Source organism: Homarus americanus, unplaced genomic scaffold (assembly GCF_018991925.1).
Source record: "Homarus americanus isolate GMGI-L3 unplaced genomic scaffold, GMGI_Hamer_2.0 scaffold16430, whole genome shotgun sequence".
NCBI lineage: Eukaryota > Metazoa > Arthropoda > Malacostraca > Decapoda > Nephropidae > Homarus > Homarus americanus.
Genome location: NW_024729259.1, coordinates 6,036,925 through 6,060,929, shown reverse-complemented (window position 1 = coordinate 6,060,929; position 24,005 = coordinate 6,036,925). Strand labels below are relative to the sequence as shown.

Genomic DNA, 24,005 nt, shown 5'->3' with positions numbered 1-24,005 from the left:
AAATTTATACAATAACTTTTAAACTAACAACTGAAGTGTGATATTTACGTTTCTGATACTTCCACATGCTTATATACTCGTAGAATAGCACCTGTTCCTGTAATGTCCAGAACTCATATCGGTATCAATAATGAAATATCAAATTATCAAAAAATTACGAAAGAAACAATAGCTGGAAAGCTAAGATAAATGGTGAAAAAAATACTGATATAATTACTGAAAACGGATTCCGACGTACAAAAGAACATTTTTTTTAGATATTAGCAACATTAACCAATAGTATTTTTATTTCCTATAACTCCTAGTCATGGTATATGAAGATTTGATTTATGGTTAATTGACATAGCGTGTAACTTAGTGGCATGTGGAGGACACGCACGTAACGGTGGAGCAGAGCAGTGCCAAGTATACGGCAGACCTTGAACAGCACATACGACACACCTGCCAACAACACTTCCAACGGTCGTAATATTGACCAACTCTTAACTTATTATAAATAACCCTAACCGAAACTTAACTCGCTCAAACCTTAGCGCAAACCGCCCTAAACCTAACCGAAGATTCTGTAGAATGTAAAATTATATAGTACAGAATACGTGACCTAACCAAGGCGCACAGCCTAACTAAATGAGCTGGTAAACCGTGGAATACTACTGGTTTCTTATCAGTAGAGAAGTACAGGAATAATTTGTCAAAGATGCATAATGGAACACGGAAATATGGCCTCCAGATTTATTGTAGACAATGGTCAGCCTGCGCCTCGGCATCAGCCGAGCTCAGTTACCTATACGGGAGATAGACCAAGTTTCCGAAGTCGGATAGTATTTTTCAGGTAGGTAGACCGGTGTTCCCCACAACCGTCGACCAGCGGCTACATCAGGCCCCGACTGCTGCAGTGGGTGTGGGTGAAGAGGAGCAGAACTGAACCAGATAATGTCTTCCAGTGTATTTTCCCCGTATTTAGTCTTTTATCCTCTCAGTAGCTATCTTCGCAATAAAAGATTATTTTTTATCAACGAATTAAGGCAGGTCTTTTAATGAGCGAGAAAGGGCAAAAGAAATTATATATCCACACCACACACACACACACGGACCTTAGTGGTTAACCAATTAATTCGTTACCGAAGGGCGGTACATATACTGCGGGCTCATTAGGTAGGTGGACGGTTGAACCCCGTTAATGTGATCGTCTTGCGTGATATCTGTACAGTTCTTTTTTATGACTTATTATTATATTTATTTTATATTTTATTTTATTTTATTTTTATTTTTTTTGGGGGGGGGGTGTAAACTGTGGTCTTTTTATACAAGCTATAGCCAACTTGGTATTAATCCAATTGCATTATGCATTGGTATCAGATTTATACATGGAAAGAAAGGAAATTATCAAAATATTCGAATCTTTAATATTAATAATAAAAACGTTAAAAATAGTTTTCCCATGTGTAATGTTAGAAACTTGTTACTTTAAACTTGGTGTTTCAACTTCATCTTGTTCATTTATCTATTTAGATTTTTCTATTTCTAATTCTATCCTGGTGTTTTGCATCATTAAATTTACGAATGTAATACGGCAATATTCCGAAATTACCTTTACTTCCGACTTTCTGGGGACGCGGAGCAGCAGTCCTCCCACCCCTTAAATTTCACTGTTGGTACTAGTCGAGTTACCACCTGTTATACACCCAACACAGGTATTAACACCTGGGAAGATATTTTTTGACCAGTAATGTCAACATAGAAAGTCTTTTTTACAAAACGGTCAAATTATTGTGCGTGAAAATAAGTATTAGTGAAAATAAGTATTCAAGGAGACATTTCACAATACAGTATTGCTTCACTTAAAATCATACGTCTTATTGACCCCAAAACTCTTTACATCGACTGCAATACTGTCATTTCCTTTATCCCGAACAACCACGAGAACTAGTCAAACAAGTGCTGGTGTATTATATTTATTAAAACTTTTGTGTAACAATGTGTGCAAATAACAAGTGCATCACCCATCTACTTTTTTATGAGAGAAACTTTTGTGCACTGTAGGTCCTACTGTACTCCATTAAGTCAACCACACTAAGATTTACACGGAGGAGTGTTTGTGGTCTTCCTTCAACAATCAAATCAACGAATGTAAATATCATATTACATTTTCTCTCGCTTATACAGGCGCCTGCACCTGGGGTATCACCAGGTAGAATAGGTGTAAAGCGGTGTGGTGCGCCTCACACCAGCACCAAACGCTGCTGCACCACCTGGGCTCTGCCACGACACGTAGTTCAGGTGTCAACAATAATGGCAGGAAGTGGACCCGGTCGTTTACACACAGTCCTCAGGAGCAACTAGGCGGTAGTCCTAAAAATATTTAAATCTGTAAGTACCATATATTAAGGACCATAAATGCTAATTCCAGTCTCGGCATCATTTATAACGGCATAGTTACCAAGTAAAAAACAAACTAAAAATGCTGGAAATCAAATATCAAAGCACTAAAATATCCTTATATTTTTCATGTCTACTTTAATGGATGTATCAAACTTGCCAACAAAACCATAAATTTAATACAAATCTGTCGATTAATGCGAGTAATAAAAAAATCGACAAGTCGATGTCAATATGTTTCAGAAATATTATCACTGCGGATTGTAGAGAGTAATAATGATTGTGACTTCATTGATGCAGAGGCTATATGTACAGTACGATCAGCTGTGACGAGGACTTCTGGTCAAAATATAATATGCACAATGATGTTATCTTTCCTACAAGATAAAGCCACCAACTCGTCACATGTAACCAAGTTAACTTTGTGGCCATAATTAAATGCTTCGAGTGGTATTAAAGGTAAAGAGTTTTTGAACAACTGACCTGACTGACTGAAAACTGTGGCTCATAGTAATCATAAACGACCACAGCAGAGGGCTTGACGTTCTCCACCACGATCTCTCGCCTCACTCGCACCACCACGCACGTTTCTCTCTCCGTCAGCTCCTCCAGGTATATGAAGATCTTACTGCCCTCCACCTCGTACCTCCTAGCAGTATCGTTGGTAAGATGTGGTGTCTCGGGGTTAATAGGAACGTAACCGGACACCAGGTTGACTTCAATGACAGCCATGTTGGAGATAGCATCGGCGAGGTGGTAGGCGGCACATGCAGAAATGCTTTGAGTGACGCAACCTGGGTCGCGGTCCACCTTGGTTGTGACTGTCAGGCTGAAAGCATCACTCGGCTCAGGGTGAGGCACATTGTATCTCAGAACAGCCTGGAGAAGAAAGTCGAGCTACAACTTTATAGTTATGCAATTAATTTAATAATTATTAAAGTAAATTTACTTCAACATTAAATGTATCTTTCTTACAGAACTGAAATGCAAAAAAAATCCCTTTTCATTACCTGAAGAACAGCACATCCCTGACCTCCCACGACAATGCGGACAGTGGTAGGGATGACCGGCAGTGTCACCCGCTGCTCTAGAAGTTTGTTGGATTCATTGACAGTGAAGGTGTGAGACAGGAAGGCAGCCGTCACCCTGGCCTCCACACTGACTGGGCCTTGGTAGAAGTGTGTCTCATAGGTGGCCAGAGCCTGCAGCGCCACCACCGTGTCCTACAAACACATACAGACGTAACTCCTACTACTGTGTTAAGTATGCGGTTGTATTGTGGTACGATAAAGTACCAAGAAAAATATACTTCTGGAATACTCACTTGGGTGGAAGAAAATCCTCCTCTGCTATTTCTCTGCGCCGTGATCCATTGGACAATCTTGGTAGCTTGTTGAAAGAAGCACTCTGCATTCAGTGTTATCATACTCAAGATGACGTAGCTTGCAGTCTCTACTTCAGCTGCTCTGCTTCTCCCTGGAGGAAAATAAAAATTTGAACGAAACCAAAACTAATATATTTATTAAACTTCTTGACAGCTAAATGGATATCACTGAAGACCAACGTTACATACCGTATCTGCTTGGCAGTTCCCAATACATAAAGTCAGGGGTGACCACTGCTTGGTCTAAGAGCAGTTGCAGTGCCACCTGTGCCGTAGGGAGTCGGGCTAAGGCCAGAGCGTAGGCCTTCAGTGCTAGGGTGTAGGGGTGGTGAGAAGAGTCAACTGCCAGGCACCCGGCAGCCGATAACACAACTGGACTGTGAAGCTCCTCCCCAGCTTCCATCAGTGATATCATCACATACGCCGTCAGAGGGACTGGAGAATCTTTCCCAACAATACCACCCTACAAGGCGGGAAACTAGACTTACACCTGGTGTTCAAAGGGGTTTATCAAGCCTTCATTTACTGATATTTATTAAAGATAGGAAAATTTGTGCGAGAAAATCCAGATGACACGCTCACCTTCATGTGCTTGTGTAGGACCTTCCCCAGAGCTAAGAAGCAGCCGTCCTTGCCCTGTTTCTTCCCCAACCACGAGCGAGACTTGCGTAGGACCGATTCGTCCACCTGCATCACAGTTCATTAACTAAACCATAAACGTATGCTTCTTGTAATATTTCACTGTTGGTGGACATTACAAGTCTTCAGAGTTGGCCGTATCTCTCTCTAAACTTGCTCATATCCATACTATGAACTGCCGTATCGTGTCCCTGCCACTAAATCTCAGCATGTCACAGCAAACACAGTACGAAGTCCAACTTAAGTGTTTACATAATCTCAGACAATAATAAACTGATCCACAACAATAAACCACCACAATGATAGTCATTTCAATACAACAAGGGGGGATGCACTGCTACACCCCTTAGTCCCTGCACACAATATTGACACCACATTATCCAGCCCACTGTGTACTGCCACCACCCCTATACTGCCTCTCTAGTTTTACCCTTCCCAAATATCAAAATGTACAGAAATTGTATTTATAAATGAACTTATATCTAGTCCGTCAGGTTCACTCTGGATCTTAAGCACCTGTATTGATATTGTAAATTCCTTCTTTTCGTACTACGCTCATCACTCACATCACCGCCTTCGGTGATCACTACAAAAGCCTCCCTTATCCAGTTAAAAACTAATCACTACCGCTCCCACTAGTCACTATCACCCTCACTTCTCTCTCATTAGGCATCTCCATGGAGGATGCAGGAGTAGTCATGATGGAGAGGACTCACCAAGATGAAGGTCTGGGCCTGGGCGAAGGACTTCAGGACAAAAGCCGTGAGCCAGGTGGAGCCAGAGGCATCAGCTCTCCCAAAGACACTAAAGGAGCCGTCGTCCCTCAGGTACAGTAGCTGACGCTGGTAACCTGAAGGTAACTTAGATTTTGTACTTCTGGCGAGCGATAAAGCAACCCCGTTTAACAACAATTTATTAAGTCTCATCCCTGACCCACACAACCCCCCCCCTCCCTCCCTCCCATAACACAGTGATCCACACCCCAGTAGTCTCCTATCTTACCTGTGTTCATAAATCTTATCAGTTTGTCAGTAAGTTCTGGAGTGTCCTGCCCGGTGGCTCTCAGGTACTGCAGGATGAAGATGTTGGGGGCGAAGGTGATCAAGTTTTGTTCCCCACACCCAGACGGCATACTGATCAACGACCCCAGGTGCTGCAGCAGTCATGTTCAGTGTTATTCATTGGTTAATAAAATAGTTATACAGTAGCAAAAACAACTATCTGTGCAGCTGGGGGTCGATATGCTCCGAAATTTTACGTGTGACTAGTGACAGCCCTCATATACCAAAATTTATTGTCCATGGTCTCATTGTTTCCCACAAAGTATGCACAGATAGTTGTTTTAGCTACGGTACATCATAACTTACTAAGAAGGTGTATGACCCATAGTAATATCTATTAGTAGGGAGTGTCATTAAAAATACTTTGTTGTTCAATAGAATTGTAAATAGTATTTATTGATCATTAGAATTACTGCAAATAACATTAAGTAATAATAAGTGTCTAAAAGGTCACTTACCATTATAATCCTTGTCAACATTACCTAATACTTACTACAGTTTACTCATCAATGGTCACTGAAGATAAAACGGACTGAAAAAATCATTCGAAATTATTTAGACAAATAGAATAATTCTATAGATCTTACACACACATGGCAGCTCAAGACCTAATATAGTGTTGCCTCTGATAACTTGACAAGTGACAACGTATGATGAAAATATGTCAACAAACCTGTACAAGTTACATCTGGTGGCTGAAGCTGCCAGACCATCAGCGATCTCTCTCTCTCTCACAACTTCCAATATGAAACAAATTATTTCCCTATTTTTTCCAGGGAGGCAGTCTGCCCAGTTGCTATGTCACTGACTTAGAGTGGCCAATATAACGGTTACAGCCCAGCAGGATTGTTATTACTCTACTTCTAAAACATTACCTCGGGCATTAAACACGTTAATTTAGGGAAACGCATGCAGAAAATATCAAGAGACTAAACACCGAAGCCTGGGGTGGACAATGATCCGAGTAACCGTGGAAACTTGACTGACCTGCAGTGAGAGACCAAGGAGATCAGCGACAACGGTGACCCAGGCCCGGGCTGACCGCTCCACCATAGTGCCAGGGACCTCCACCTCCCACACCACTTCCCCGCCACTAACACGCTCTTGTCCTGGGGAATATGTACCTCACTACACACACACAGGGCCGGCGCTACCCACTAGGCGAACTAGGCAATCGCCTAGGGCGCCAACATCTGGGGGCGCCACAAATTCAGGGCAAACTTGGATAAAATTAAAAATGAAGGGAAAACTGTGGTGGACACTGGTGGAGCCGTGGAGGGTCGGAGCAGGATGTTAGAAGGGGGGGGGTCGGAGCAGGATGTTAGAAGGGGGTGGGGGGGTCGGAGGGAGGCGAGGGTAGTTAGACGGTAGCCGACTGTGTTTTCTTTTTTAATATTATTCGTTAACCCCCCGGAGGGACTAACCCGGGTCCTTATCTTTCGCGGCCTGGAGAACTGTCGAGCAGTGACCTGAAGGCTGACATCTGAGGAACCCTTCTCCCAACCCCACCATACCCTCCCTTCCCTTACTGCCAGGTCGGCTGAGCCGTCCCTTCCCTGCCTTTGTCGGGATGAGGCAAGGTTACCTGACCTCTGAAGTTTGACCTCGCATAACATAATCCCACTGAGACTGGCCAGGTGATTGTATTAAGTTTTTAATGTAAATAATTTTTTAATGTGGCTTGGTCAGAGTTGCAATTATTTTTATTCATAACTGTTACAGCTCTCCATTAAGCTTTTTCTATTTATACTTAAGATGTCAATTTAATATATTGTCCGACCAATGACTGGTCACAACTCACAACTATCTTATTTTGCACTACATGTATATAATAATGATGTAATAATAGTAGGTTATAACTCGCAGGAGGCTGGAGCGAGCTAAATGCTTATGATATGTTATTATTTTTTAAAGATTACCCTAAAATAAAAAAAAATCACTAAAAATTGTTTCATTGACATTTACGTCAAGGGTTTATTGACTTAATGTACTAACAATAATGGGTTATTTGCATGGATGAAGTAATAAAGCCACAAGATGAAAATTATGTTATAAGAACATAAGAACATAAGAATGGAGGAAACTGCAGTGGGCCTATTGGCCCATACTGGGCAGTCCCGTTTACACCCAACCCCTATTGCTCATATGAGCATCCAACCTACGTTTGAAGCAATTCAGCGTATTCGAGTTAATGATGATATTTGGTAACTTGTTCCATTCATCCACTACTCCGTTTCCAAACCAGTGTTTACCTATTTCACGCCTAAATCTAAATTTGTCTAATTTAAAACCATTGTTACGAGTTCGCTCCTGGTTGGATAGTTTGAGTACCTTTGTAATGTCCCCTTTGTTTAGCCCTGCCTTCCACTTATACACCTCTATCAGGTCGCCTCTCGCTCTACGTCTCTCAATGGAGTGCAAATTAAGATGCTTTAACCTGTCTCTATACTCAAGGTTCCTAATGCCCGGGTGGTGTTTCGAGAGTTAGAAACAATGTAGTAATGGGTTACTGTACACACATTAGCTTATCAAAACTTTCAAGGGGGCGCACATCTAAAGGCTTGCCTAGGGCGCCAAATCATCTTGCACCGGCCCTGCACACACACAACGTATAAACCAAGTATAGGCAGCCTTTCCTTAGTCATGGGCCGCATTAAGATTTTGGTATTTTTCCGAGGGCCAACCCACCAAAATTGATATCCTACTTAATCCAAAAGTAAGGTCAATACTGTATTAGCATGGACAGCTAAACAGTTTACCTTCAGGTCAGAGGCGGATCCAGGAATGTCAAAAGGGGGAAGGGGAGTCCAAGAAGAAGTGGGTGAGAACACGAGTGCACCAAGCTCACCCGTCTTTTTTTGGGGGGGAGGGGACGGGGGGGGGGAGGGGGCTTACATTATGAATACAAGAGTTTGGAAAGTCTAAAAATTTTAGCAATAAACTTGCACAAAATTATAGTCTGGGTGCATAAATATGTAATAACACTTAACATAATTACCTTTCCCTTGACAGTGAGTTTAGTGATTTCACTACAAATTCAGGAAAATAATTATAATGTTCCTAACCTTGTGAGCACAGGTAGGAGGTCCAAGTCCTCTCCCTCGGAAAGCCCTCAGGTTCCACCTTAATCGGCTTCACGAGTGCATCCCTGTAACACCAATTATCATCATTAGGTCGATCGGGAGTTCAGTACAAACATTTAGAAATATCTGTTGCATACGAGTATTAACACTGACCTCCTCTTGATAGAGTCATCCCTGGAGCCACACAAGAGAGGAATCTGTTGGTCAACAAAGGCCGACACTCCGATTTTGATGTCACCAAGAGCGAGCATATCAAGTTTAACGGTGACGACTTTCTTGTCCTGAGCGGCCAAACACACACTGCGCTCCCCGGCCACCTCCTGGCCTTCCTCCCCAACCAACTTGAACTCGCTTCTCTCCTCCATCCTCACTCTCACCTGCAATGGTCATGACTCTTCGTTTCTCATTTATCAATGGCGGTAATCATGAATGCCCTAATGGGAAGCCCAAGAAAATGTTATGTAGAAAGTTAAAGCACTTTAAACATTAATCCTGTTTAAATTTTGTAAGTAAAAATCATTTCTTTCTTTACTAGCCTTAGCAGATAATTTATAGTTTATCTGCTTATTTAATAAATTTAAGTTATCTAAACATTCTTTTTATCTCCAAGAATGCACAATACACTATACGTAGTACACTATGGTGGCGCTGGAGAATCTTTTCTACAGTTTCTAGCACTAACTTCGTGTAGTTTAAAGGAAACTTTACTTTCCATACTAATATCATTAAAGCAAGGAATAGATGGCTCATTATATATACAGTACTGTAGAACAATTTTAGTAAGGTAATTAAAGTATTCACGGATCACCTGAAGAATCACCACCTCACCCAATAATGAATATAAGCAAACCTAACCTTAAGATTATCTACACCCTTTTACCCATCTGAACTAACCTCCCCTAACCTCAATCTGAAGCACTTTTTGCCTAACTGACTTTACCCCACCTGAAGAATCGTCACCCAGTCAAGCTCTGTGGTGACAATTCTTCAGGTGATCCGTATTCACGTTATCTCCACGAAAATCTTAAGGTAGCGTTTATATGTACAGTACACCAGTTGTCACGTACTGGCAGTGGTCTGTCGAGGTAGTTGAATATGGAGATCTTGACGGGGAGTATCTCGCCACGCTTGACAGAGGGCGGGAGAGTGAGGTCGAGGAAGAAGGGAGTGAAGGTGGTGAGGTTGGCTCTGAGAGACACCCCTACATGATGGTCCGGGCTGACACACACTGCCTTCCCCACCCACTGTGTGATGGTGTCGGGGGCTCGCACCTCCTGTCTCGTGACCCCGGACGACCTAACCGGGAATTAAAAGAACATAAATATCGTTAACACCTGGGATACCTCAGAGATCTAATAATAATAGAGGACATTATAGAATCTAGAGTTGCACTTGTTACCCACCGTTCTTTCAGTGCACGTCTCCAGTGTTTTCTCCCTCGCACAGTTTGTTGCACTTTACCCTTACCCTTTGAGTCAGTGTCAATATTATTTGTTTGACTTTCTTGGCCAAATGTATAATTATATATTCTTGTGTAGTTCGTGCCGTATTTTGGTTCATTAATCATCAGTTTTAAGTCAAGACACTAAAATAATAATCTTCCAAATTTGAGTCGACACCGAACCTTATTGCAAACCCCTAAGTAGGCAAGTGTAGTCTGTGTAGAAACTAAAGCTCCAAGTAAATAACACAACAGGCGTCTTACGGGAGCAGCAACAGATCAAAGAGCCACGTCTCGGGGAAGCTGGTCCTGGCGTCAACTATACCCTCGTCGCCGCCACCCGAAGACGACCTCTCAAGCACAGGATTATTTACATCTTTAATATTTCCAAACAATTCTGTCGGTAAAAACAGAGAACATACAACAATATCAATACAAGGGATCTATCACGAGAACTTTCAAAATATAAAACCAACAACAATAGGATCTTAAGGTAGAATAATTTCGGAAAGGGAATTTACTAGATAGAACAGCTTGATAAATGTGTGTAAACTTTAGGCTCATACATAAGAACATGAAGCTAGAGATGAAGAAACAAAAGTTACCGGGAGAGTCGCAGGGCGCGGCCACCAGCCTTAGGTCAGAGAACACCAGTAGCCCCGCAGTCTGCATCAAAGCCACCAGAGAAAAATTATTACATTTTTTTTGTTCTATAACTGAATAAAAAGGCATATATCTTATTTCCAAGCCTTTCTGGCAACAAATTTGTACAAAATTTTTTAATATCCAGATGGTCTAACTTTTCACTTGGACACAGGATGTAATGAAATCTCCAGGAACTTAAGATAAGCAGTAGTAACCATCAATGGGACCAAGACAGTCATCGCATATTGGCTGGGGCTCTAGGTTCATCAGGAGGCCTGTATAAGCCTAAAGTAGCCAATGCAAAGTCTCTCAACTCCATGGTACATGGGCATACAGTAAGTCTAAGTGGCCCTCGCTGCCTTTTCCTCCACCTCTAAGCCTGACTTAAGCACATAAGGAAATTCGAGTTTCAGTATGCGATTATAGACTATTAGGATCCTATCGTGGTAAAATAAAAGGTTTCAAAATTCCACGTTTTACCTCAAATTTGCCAAGTATGATCAACGCATCACATCGTTAATGAAATATAAAAAAGATGATGGCTAATAAAACGAGAATACAGGAATATAGTCACCATAGTTAACAGCTTCTGCAGAAAATACTGTAATAATTCATTTTTATGCCAAATTACCATCATCATGTAATAATACATTATTATCAGATAAATCTTAAACAACATTCTAGTGAAAGAGGTTCTACCGCCGACTTCTGTTGAGATGACGGACATCGTGATTTAGAGGAATGTTATTACAATAACTTCAGTCCCTGAAGTTCAGGTACAACCACCGTCACACTACTTATGCACAACAACACAGCTGGTCAACAACTACCGCCACACCACAACTCACATGGAACATGAAGGCTGCGTCCACGTACTCGCTGAACACCGGATATGGAGGGAACCCCAGCAGCGGCTGCACTCGGAGCGATGCATCGCCTACAACAGTTACGTAAATATAGATAATTCCTTGAAGATTTTCTTTTAGTAATAAAATATGCGCATAGTACGATTTTAAAATAAAGTAGTCGGGCAAATGACAATAAAAAGTGAGAAAGGCCTTAAAAATGAAAGTGGCTCCCTACGAGTCTAAAACTAACAGCCTGTCCTGGGCAGTGCTGATACAGGACACTACAGTACATTAAGCATTCGGTACACAAGGAGACAGCGTGATGGGCACTGCACTCGACTGCCTTAACTTCCCCGACAGTGAAGTCAGGTACCCATTCACAGCTGGTTGACCTTTAGAGTGACTTGGATATGAAACAGTGACCCTTAGGACATGAGGCGAGCACTGTACCTACTCGACCTTTATAGAAATTTATTGTTGTGTTTGTCATTTTGGTCAGATAAAAAGCCTCCAAATTCTTTACCTGCCATTGTCCTGAACGTAACACGGAGCAACATTATGGACTTCACTGGGTGAAAGACCTTGCACTTTCTCTGCATTTCTTAATGCTTATTAGTTGTTTAAATTGGTGATAAGAGACTTGGAAGCAGAGCAACATCGTTACACGATCTAGTCTATGTTTAATTCCCGGCCAGTTTACCTCTGTAAACATGAGTTCCCATTAACCAGTGAAGCCTTTTATTCCTACCACAAATAGCTTTCTTATAAAATCTTGGTTTCATTAAGCAAATTTAATTATCGAAGTGGATTAACGTTGTTGGTTCATATCCACTAAATAACGAGAAGTAACCACCAAGACCTTTTGGTCATATATTTAATATTACACGAGCAAATGACATTCCCCTCACTGTTACGTGGTCACTAAACAGATTTATCAGTTATGAATTTAATATAAAACAATTGAAGAACATTGAAACGTTCAATAGGCAAACAACCCAGATTCATTCTAATACTACTATGATGTAGCTATGTAATGTACTATCTAACTAATAAATCGCTGCTAAACAAGATATTAATGATAACTTGTCAAAAACAACCTTCAACTAACCTGAAAATGCAGTTTCTTGGTTCTCGCACGGACCCGGCCTGAAGCCCCATGGGTAGATCTCGTACGTATTTACAAAGTCAAAGATTTTCTCCAGGGTAATGGGGTCTTCACGCGTTGACAGCAGCTCTGTACTTCTGTCAACCACACCTGTTGGTAAATAACACACCTCTAGCACACCTGTTAATACCCCCCCCCCTCCTCCTCGGCCCAGGTGCACCCCCCATGGAAAAACAAAGGAACAAACCCATCAAAGTGCAAAGTAGGAAAAAATATAAATATTGATGTTTCTCAAGGTCAGTAGACACGTGCTGTGAAAATTTACTAAGGTAATATTTTCTTATGGGAACATACTTTAGCGAGTGGTTTTAAATATTTTATATTTTTATATTCCGAGTTGTAACAACTCTCTTTTGCATACGTAATGGTACAAACGTAACACAAGACCGTTTACATGAATTACCTGATTTAAGTGACGTGACTGGTTTTTGCCAACTATCTGAATCCCCAAACACCTGTACAACCTGGCATCCAGTGTACCGCCGGCAAAGCCGTGGGCTCGTAACACGCGTCTTGCCCGTGGTGCCCACCATTTCTCTGTGGATGTCGGTCACACGAGAATAACCCGTTATAGTACCTCCTTTCCTCACACAGCCAAACTGTGGAATGCTCTGCCTTCTTTTGTGTTTCCATCCTTATACAATCAGTCTCACTTTAAAAAGCTGGTTTTCCGGCATCTCCTTGGTATAGATTTACACAATATAACCTCTTTGTTATCTATTTTTAATTTCTTTGTTCTTTTTTTTTCGCCCCGCAGGCCCTGTTGTGGGTCGTTTGACCTGTGCCCGGGTGAGCTAATTCCCGTAAAAAAAAAAGAAGGTCATGTCACATCACATGAATAACCTAACGATGTGAAAAACTTAAGTGGACAATGCCATCTAAGTACAAGGCCGCTGTCGTCACATCCAGCCATCAGTGCTTCCCTCAGTACACAAGAGAAGGATTCTGCCCCTGCTATGTAATGTACACCAGGTGACCACTGACGGAGAGAATCGCACCAACAACCTATGCGAGAGTTGGAGTTTGCTTTCCATGAGTTTGTGAGACATGACCACTATCACCTGGAAGGCCATTGAAAGTATTAGAACGGATCAGGCTCTTGGATCATCAGTCCCAGTTAAGGATTCTCGATGTGAGGTCCCAAGAAAACGAGAGGGGTGCCACAGAGGAGCATTAACAGCGTCTGAAGAATCTATGTCTGAACTATGTGAATGAGAGGAGGACCCTGGAGGAGCTCTGAAGGGCGTAGATCACAGCACCAGGTAGAAGTAAAATGAAGAGTAACACTTAATGAGCTCTAGAATATTGAATTTCATTTGTTTGCTTACCATGACTAGATACGGTATAATGATCCTTTCATAATGTAAATTTTTATGGTTAATATGTGCTCTTGTATAGTTATAAATTCATAATGCTGTGTTAATGAACTCCTGTAAAAATACATATAACGCTTTCTTTGTTAAAACCTTGTGATATAAATATAATAATTCATAAGTCGTAGGAAGGTTTAGTCCTATACACACCCTGGACACAGTACCTCCTGGTCAGGAACACGCCTCGTCATTGGCTAGAAGGTGTAAACGGGAACACGTGTACAATGCTGATAGTATTACCATCACTAAAGAGACTAACCGAGGCTACAGAGAGAGTGTGGTCGTGAGGAGAGGGACAGAGCAGTGAGGGCACCGGGCTGTGTCGAATCTTCCCTCCACTCCAGCCGCACCTCACTCCCCAGGCAGCGCTCGACCTCCAGATCTCGCGCGTCCGACACCACCTCCCCATCCTCCCGAGTGTACCACATCAACACCTGCAACACCACACTCTCAATACCCTACAACACATCCTAAACACCACAACACACCCTAAACTGAACAGAACCTTGAGTGCATTTGTGTTATGCTGTGAGTCACGAGTACACTGTTTTAGTAACCCAATTATCACACATTTCGCCTATTCCAAATTATCCATATTCTCTCTTTCTCCCCTCTTCCTTGGCACTCGCCTTTAACTACCTCACTCACCACCCCTTTCATCCCCCTACTCACTATTAAATGTTAAAATAAATTATATATAAGCAAAGAAAAATATATTACAATACAAACAAACAAAGGCAAACAACACAATCAAATGCATGCACAAACAGACAATCAGCCAAACAAACAAACAAACACACTGCTTTATGTTCAGTATAATACGATAAAGCAACAATTATTTACAATGAATAAAAAATTCCTATTTCAGTGTTACATGATGATTACAATATGTTTGCATGTTGAAGTACAGCTGCACATGTAGTACCAATATTCTCTGCACCTGTACTGTTTGGAGTTCTGAAAATATTTTGTGGGCCGCCTGATTTTATTAACGTTAAAGCCCATCTCCCACCAAACACCATTCCCTACTCTGAGCCATATTTAGGCCGTCAGGTGCACTATGTATCTGTTAACCAAATATGAACGCTATAAATTCCAACTGCCATGCACATGACTAGCTATGTGATTATTGACTGTAAACATGACATTGTATTGCCTTAATAGTTAAGACTTTAGGAGGAATGAACAGTGCTTGGCGTTCTTCTCCACCCAGCAAGCACAAGCTTGTGAAGCTACGCCAGTGTCAGCAGTGACATTCATGGGGGCAGTTACCTTGACTGTGGGAGAAGCCGTATGGGGAAGGGTGAGGGGCACATGAAGGACCCCCCTGACGGTGTGTGGAGGAGGAGGGGATAGGGCACCCACCAGGTGCTCCACACTAATGGGGAGAACCCCGGGGTTCATCTGGTACTCCTCCGTCTTCCAATATTGCACCAGTCCCCGCGACACAACCTGCAGTTGGTAAAATTGTCATTCTTGCGGACAAAGATACAGACAGCATCAAAGGTACCAATATTATGGGAGGAAAATGTGCTTTCACTTAATGATACATTTATACAAGCAAACAGAGTTTAAACACATCTTTAGTATAATGAGACGCCTGAACACTGCTGCCCTATTGTACGACTCCTGAAAATTTCAAAGAGAATGTACTGAAGGTACAGCATATAATAAGTTACCTGGACGTTGAGGGAGACACGGGTGGTGTTGGTAGCAGAGAACATGACAGGCAGGTAGTGTCGGAGGGCAGCACCGGGGTCACACTTCAGCCTGGTGTCAGGGGCGTAGATCATCAGGGAGGAGTTGGAGGGGGAGACGTAGTGATTGACTTGCAGATTGTATAGAGAGGACTGTACTCGAGCACTGCACCCTAAGGTCTTCAGCTGCTCCCAGTAGAAAAACGAAGACAAAGAGCCAGATGAATTAACCGACATGTAAACTTCCATTGGCAAGTCTATTTTGATAACTTAATTTTAGTGAAATTTTGTCGTTTCCATAAGGGCCAATATAACGCAGATACAGCATCGAATGACAGAAAATTACTTCAATGCTGCCTAAGAATTATTTCAATGTTAGTAATTACTTATGATTTTCTTATTGGTATTTAAAGGAAAGAAGAATATCAAGGTTTCTAAGCATCATTTCAAGAGCACCTACAAGTGACAACTTGTCATATTTGCCAGGGCATATACACGTCCTTCACCTAACACACAAACCTTACCGTGTCGAACTATTCTGCGAAAGATTACGGAAGCCCCGTTGCAATTTCGCAAAATATAAGAAATCAGCTGCAATAATACTAAACAAAGTTATCGGTCATTCAAATCCTGTTTGACAAGAAGTGTGGTTAGTTAGTACACTACACGCATCAGCCTTATCATGGGTTCATGAGAAAAGATGAACATCTAATCCACGGCACGATGCTATAGTAGTCCCACAGTAAAGCCTCAGAATGTGAACACTTAAAATGTGTCCTTCGCTTTGATCGCAATTTATTCCTTCAGGAATTTAGTCGAGAGTTATCTGGGAGGTCAATAATTCGCTTCAGTTGGCAGGTAAAGGAACGTCTGACGCTCATCAAGAATAGCTGGAGGGAGTTTAGGGACCTGCTGCATTTATTGACGGCAAGTGGACCTTCTCTCCGCGTGTAAGGAAGAATGTATCCGACTAACGTGAGAAGCGTAATGTTGTATGACAGTGAAACATGGGCAGTTAAAAGAGGATGACATACGCAGGCATGAGCGAGCTGAAATGAGAATGAATGGTGATGTGGAGACAGACAGGAAGCACTGCTAAGCTAAGAAGACAGTTGGGTATTGGGGAAGTCCTGTGTAGAGGCAGGTTGTGTGTGATGGTTTAGGCATGTGGAAAGAATATAGGAGACCAAGTGGGTCAAAGAGGTGCACGAGACTAATTGTGGAGGAGAGAAGAGCCAGAATGAGCGATTGTAAGACACTGATGAATTAAGAACCTGACAAACGAGACTACAAGAGACCATAGAGCCCCCAACGTTGACGATAACGCCTCATTTTTATTAGTTTTATCTAAAATACTCACGAAAAATCTGTTGGTGGTGTATGAGGGAAGGACTGCGGTTACAGAGCCGTCTTGAGAGGTGGTAGTGTTAGTGCAGACGCCGGCAGCACACATCTCCAAGGCCACTCCAGGAGCTGGGGTCCCGTCAGGCAGCTCTCCCCTCACCTGTGACGAGGAAGATACGCCTACTCGGTCACATCTACCGCGCTAAACTGTACTCACTAAATCTGAACTTCAATTAGCCAATAGAATAAAATTAAGAGTTCCTATAATTATCGCTAACCACCAATAATTGAAAATATACTTTACATGAAATTCAAACCCATTAACAGAAACAGACAATCTCTCCTTGTGAGAATCAAAAGTGTACACGGATAACACGAGCAAACATAAAACTTCACATTATTACAATTTCTGTGATTTTCTTACCACTAATTTCTATGTACAGTATACATGTACTGACGTATTATAATGCAGTAGTTAATTGAATGTTTAACCAAAGTTTCTAAAGTGTTTGTGTATACTCTTCTAGTCTCTAGTAGCCGCCCTTGTCTTGGTAAACAATCATCCACATTCAACAGTAATTAATAATCAGATCTTAATAAAATCTAACCTTAATAGTAAATGGTAGATTAGGCTTCATAAATTGGTCGCTGTAAACGGTGGTGAAGACGACAGGTTGGCTGGAGACAGTGACGTGCCCGCGTCCTGCTTGTTGTACTCCTGTACCGTCCTCTGTTACCGTCGCCTGTACCGTCACTCGGTACACACCACACTCCTCCAGCAGCACCTCCCTCGCCTCCACCCCTACGTTTTGACAACCTAATATCTACAGCGAGGAGGAAAATCTCAATACATATGGATGTCTGATGACCAGTCAACCTATATCTTATCTAACTGTAGCCCTGGATGATATCAACCGTGACTGAATAAGTACAATCTACTATCATTAACCATGTGACGTATGAATACACCGTCAAGTACCACTAAAGCATTGTCTATAATTGTGAAGGAGGCAAAACCCTCTAAACAATCTTAACGTAGTACTCTCTCAGTAGGTAAGATTTTTACAGCCATGGGTGGTGGTGATACTTACCAGAGCTTCCTTAATTACCAAGACCCGACAATTCCGATGAAGCCCGTTGCTCACTTCCAGGCGCACCTCACCCCGCACCGACTGGCCGAACGTGTACCTGTAAGCCATTGGGGAAGTAGGACTTTGATGCGTTACGTTAACCAAACATGAAATACGGTCTCGTAATATTTCCCATTTCTGTGTCTTAATATTTCGTGTTCCATTATTTTGTAATATAACTATATATCTAACTAATGAAGCAAACGGATGATTTAATCAGAATAAAATTAATATAAAAGCAAATGACTAGTTGATTGACGAAAACAACCATTTTAACCACGCCTAAACTAATTTATTCCAACTAACATAACTCAGGGATGTAAATTTACCTTTTTTTTTTAAGTCGCCAGCAGGGCTAGAAGAATTTTCAAAAATGACTTTCCTTAATCAAGTAAGAAAAAACTCACCTTTAGCCTTTACCGGGTGTGTAGAGCTCTCTGCTTATTTGATATTCACTGTTAATGTTATATAATATTTAGTACCCTAAACAACGTAAACCCATAAGCCCATTATAATAATGGAGTAGGAGCACATCTAACAAAATCAATTCGTTTCAATTATTTCTATGTCACGACCATTCATAAAATGTTAAAAGTCTTGACTTTACTTGTTGATCCTCCAACTCATTGTTGACGTCAGGACTGTTGTTTCGTCGGATCTATCATGACTGACCCAAGGGATCCTCATTGTGTCATCTCTCCCACAAGAACCTCCAGCACACCATAAGTTTGGCTTCTTGTGAGATAACCAACGCATCAATAAATATTACATTCGATAGCAAAATATTTAGTTGACGTTAAACTTCGTTATTTTAATCCTTTACTGTGGACCAACTTGCATACCGATAACTAAATAGCCAATTAGAGAGATCTTGTTGCCCTCACGTTATTTTCGTCGCCTTGGGCGAGCGGGCATATAGGAATTTGCACCCCTGCCAACTTAACCTAACCTGACTTACCAATTCAAACCTACCTACCAACCAAACTAATCTGCGGACGTTAATTTTCAACAGACACTTCAGAGATCCTGAAGTCACCTAGATTATATTCTGGGATCATCACCTACAGGAGTCAACATACTGGATCACCCAAGTTACATTAATAGCTGCACCAGTTTCAACCACATCTATCTAGTGCCTCACCTGGCGCACACGGTAAAGAAGAAGGAGGTGTGGGTGAGCAGTAGGTACTCAGGTGGGACGATGGTCACCTGGAAGCGCGGCAAGACGTACTGTTCGACCATGAAGGTGGTACTATGGGACTTGTCCTCCTCAGTCCTGACGAATATCGTATATACACCCTGCAGGCGACAACATCAGTGGTCAGGAGGGTACAGTACACTGACTTGCATGAAAAGACTAAACATTAATCTAGGAAATACCTAAGCATCGTAACCGTCATCACTATGGCTAACAATGTTCAAGTCTTATTTTAGGTCTCTCGAGAATAGTTCACACACTAAATAAGGAAAACAATTTAGCATGGCCACCCTCTTTCTGGAAGGTCTTTCCCTTGATGGTACCTTCTACAGGAGTCTACTGCAGGATCACCTGTTGACCCCCTCACACCTCTTCCTCTCGACTCCTCACTTGCCCACTCACCTGCTGTGGTTCATCAGCGAGTGCCATGGCCAGGTGCACGAGGCCGGGGGCGTTGTCCACGTCCCTCCACTGTGCCACACGAGTCCTGGAAGGCGTCTCCACCCACACCTCCGGGTACTGCACAACACAATTATTTAGTTTGGGTAAAAAATCAGTAATAGTACACAAGGTTAAGGCCAAGAAGAGTATTGTAACTTTCCCATTATTTTTTTTTGCCACCTCTTAAGCCTTTCCTTAATTAAATATGAAAAATTAATAAGGAAATCAGTTCGAAAAGGTTTGCCATAAATCAAAAATATTAAGTTACCAACCCATTTGCAATGCAACACTCGCTGGGCCAGACTGATAAAAATACGCTTTTAGGGAGCCTTAACACTATCTGTTAATATTTATTATATTTTCGTCTATGCACGATGAAGCAAATTTAGTTAACGCCTTGTATCTCGGCAGCTGGCGACACCGAGGAAGACGAGTGTAAACTTCAGTACTGTGAACAGTAATTTGGATAGAAATGTGAGACTTTGTAAATAATCATCCCTGAAAATTACCTCTAAGGGATTTTTGAGGCTGCATTTACAACTGTCTCTGACTAATGTAAATATATAACAACAAAAAATTGAGTAAAAACATGCACAACAATTTTTTTGTCAATGGAACAATAAAATTACTATATACCGTTATTATCAATGCACATTAAAAGTTTTCAGACACATCGCCTCCCACTTCCTCGACACAGATCAAACAAACCCAGTCAGTACTAGTAAGTTTACGTTAACTAGGACTGTAGCTTATTAGGGATGTGGGGGACCATTTAATCAGTCATCGTCCTCTCATGCCGTGTTTATGACTGGTAACCGCCTCTTACTGTGTTTGTGGAGACGTTGAGGAAAGCACCGTGCAGAGTCAGTATCCTAAAGTGGACTGTGTGGCCGGGCTGGTAGTAGTACTTGTCCGTCTGTATGAAGGTGACACTGCGGGAAGTGACGAGGCTGAGAGTAGCAGTGTGGTCTACCTTTTCCCCGCCGAGCAGCCCCTCAACTCTCAGCTTACCATGGTACTGCTCTCCTTCACCCACCTCCACCTCTTCACACGTCGACCATCTCCCTACATAAACACACACACACACACACCATAACAAACCATTTTAAAACTCCGCTCTTCTGGTTAATTAATGGTCACATAATATAAAACTAAGTCATGGATATAATATAGTACCAGCGACAACTATACTTCTACGTCAAGAAATTTATGTCGAGGTCGAGTTGGCTTGGTGCAAGTTATGTAAGGTTTGGTTCGGCAAGTGTGGTTACTGGTTAGGTTAATTTGGTAAATTTAGGCGAGGTTAATTGCGATTAGATTAGATTTGGTTGGGTTGCGAGTTGATTTTAGGCGAAGTTAAATTTCGTTTGTTCGGGTTAAGCTAGGTCATGTCATGTTAGGTTAAGCCAGGCCAGGCCAGGCCGTGCCGTGCCGTGCCGTGTCGTGTCAGGTGTGGCCAGGACGTATCAACTCGGGCAGTGTAAGGAGATACGTAACCTTCACCAAGTCGTCTCCATCTGTGCTCTACACCTGTTTAGACGCCCTTGAACCCTTTACAGTATCAGAGAAGAGGTTAAGAATAATCTAAACAATTCCGTAAAAAGGTTTAAATTTCAAACTCAGACCGATTAATAAGATCACACTTCGTGGGTTCACAGATGGCACTATAGTTTAAAGCCTTAGAGCCAAGAGTCTTTAGGCCAAACATTTAAGTGGCATGTCAGTACTAAGACCCCCCTACACACACACGGGCTGTAAAACAGTATTGTGGGACCTTTGAACTAAAGTATCCCCTTATATCGTTACTAGCGTCTAGCGGGACCCAGAGGAACCTGAAGGCTTTACTTAACTGACCTGGAGGAAAGTGAAGGCTTTACTTAACTGACCTGGAGGGAGGTGGAGGGTGGCGAGGGGTGTGAGGTCCACATTCTTGGTATCATTGAGGGTAAGGGTGAGGTGACCGGGGGAGTGGTGAGGCTCCGTCACCACCACACACACATGACTGCGTCCTCCCAATGTCCACCGCTGAGGCGTCGTCACCACGTAACCCCTGCAGGATCATCACAGTGTTAAGTGATTTCCGCCAGGGCAGGTTAAGGAGACGGACGCCAACTTATATATTTAAAACGATTTATGGCACATTTTCCAAATATGCTGAGGAAGGAAAGGAGTTAACTAAGGGTAAAGATTCAGATTAGCTCCATGATCATATTCCATTATTTTGGGACGAGCTCTTCATTATGTTTGGCTCAATGCTTAGAATATTAATCCGGTGGTGGATTGATTAATTGATTCGTAAACAATACACCTGATGGATTAACACATCAAGTGAACCCGTATTCACCAGGAGTTTTTCTACTTAATACCAGTATAATATACTTGGGTATTATTTTAGTTTCGGTCGTCCGGGGAATCTTGGGAATTTAACTATTGGACCAGAAAAGGGGGGGGGGGTGTCTAGGGGAGGCAAAGCCCCCCCCCCCGGTGAGGTAAGACATAGTTCCTGGGTTCTGTGGCTAGGTTAGGTTAGATATCCAAATTAGGTTTTTCCGATGGGATAGTTTTTGATGCGTTTTGAACGATTTGGACCGTCATGTCAGAAACCACTAGTTTGTGATATTCCCCCCACCCAAAATCCCGGGTTCCCACTGGATGTCCACCATTACCGTTGGATAACAGGGGGCATCTCAAAACTAGTGATTTCCAATAGAAATGAAGGTCAAAATTATTCAAAGCACGTGAAGAACCGTCGGAAAAACAGTTTGGATATACCTGTTTTTAAAGAGGGATGGCCGAAACAAATTTTACCCATACTTATTTTATAACTTTACAACTGAGGTGGCGCGCCACCATCGACATCCTTGATGCAGATAAAGATAATACACCAGGTTATCTACGCAGTCATAAAGGGTGCTTGAAACATTAAAAGGCAGAACGTCCACAATACCACTGATGGCGATCGCAAACAAAGGTAATGCCGAGCACATTACTTATGGGATAGTACACTTCAGAGCAGAGAAAGAGTTCCCTAACAGAACATGAAAATTGCTCTCAGCAAGAAAAGACCTAAATTAGCTATTTTCCCTCTTAAACCCAAACTCATGGAAATTCTTGAGGATCCCATACCACCGCAATATCGAAAACAACAGTTACATAGTCCAACTTGGCAGCAAAGGCCTGCCATATCAAAGCATAGTTGGTGGAGTGCATCCTCCGGAAACCATACTGGAACGGGGAAATGAACCCTCCACACAACATGTTGACCATCTTTAGTTTACACAAGCATGAAGTCCAAGCGATGTGCCGATAATTCAGGGCATCAGAGTGATCTCACTGATCTGGCTACTTTCCAACCACAACAGATGATACCCTCTCGCCTAATTATGTATACAGTAAGATATCATGTACAACGGCCAGTTTCATCAGAGATATGGCTGATCATGACTTTCAGCACGGTGTTGGTTCCCTGCGGCTGCCCAAATGCCAGACCAGTTAGCTCTTTGCCAGGGTTTCCTGTAGCATATATTTAGGTCCGGTAATCCAAATTCAGGTCATTTATTTTTTAACTAATCATGGCAGTATGGTCAATTTATAGTAGCGAACATAATTCGATAGGTTTTTTGTTTGTTTGTGTCGAAGTTCAGACAAAAACAAGACCATTTTCATCTATGGCACCTATGCTGCATATTTTCCATAACCGAAATATCGAGATGTTGAAAATCAGAAAATTACTGTTATAGAAAAATTCTAAGCAGTGGCGAGAAATGGCGTTTTCTATTTAATATGTTCAAACAAAAACAATGCAATTATTTCAAGGACGCTATTCTAGTATTTTACCCATAACCAAGATAATACGTGGTTGATATTACCAGCCAAAACTACCTAACATCCTAATCGGTGGGTTCTAGGTAGTTTGTGGGGGAAACGTCATAAAAGAAAAGTGTCTTAGAATTGTTCAAACTATATATTGTTTGCAAAGGAAAAATCCTTTGGATCGGTTGGTGGCAACAAATACAATAATACTGTAAAAACTGTTCTAGTAGTTTTCGGATATCCAACTCCCGATATCTCTTATGGGTAAAGAGCGCAAAAAAGTGTCAGATGAAAATTGTCTTTTTTTGTCCTAACTTACTAGACAAAAATCGAATAATGCCTTTTACTATACATTGACCCAATA

At 41.9% G+C, this 24,005-nt stretch overlaps 1 protein-coding gene across 1 annotated transcript; it reads right to left on the bottom strand.

Moving 5' to 3' along the window:
* Positions 1-1,689: 1,689 nt before the first annotated feature.
* Positions 1,690-19,907, bottom strand: LOC121866473 (alpha-2-macroglobulin-like). Its single transcript, XM_042366180.1, has 24 exons — positions 19,790-19,907; positions 19,331-19,488; positions 18,151-18,247; positions 17,668-17,883; positions 17,076-17,219; positions 15,698-15,901; positions 15,291-15,470; positions 14,278-14,452; positions 12,589-12,735; positions 11,481-11,569; positions 10,593-10,653; positions 10,252-10,384; positions 9,614-9,842; positions 8,700-8,923; positions 8,529-8,611; positions 6,451-6,572; positions 5,405-5,555; positions 5,119-5,252; positions 4,346-4,450; positions 3,953-4,226; positions 3,704-3,855; positions 3,390-3,602; positions 2,863-3,258; positions 1,690-2,352 (listed from the first exon to the last, which is right to left on the bottom strand). The coding sequence occupies exons 1-24, from the start codon at positions 19,814-19,816 to the stop codon at positions 2,317-2,319; spliced, it is 3,750 nt and encodes a 1,249-aa protein (XP_042222114.1). The 5' UTR covers positions 19,817-19,907; the 3' UTR covers positions 1,690-2,316.
* Positions 19,908-24,005: the final 4,098 nt, after the last annotated feature.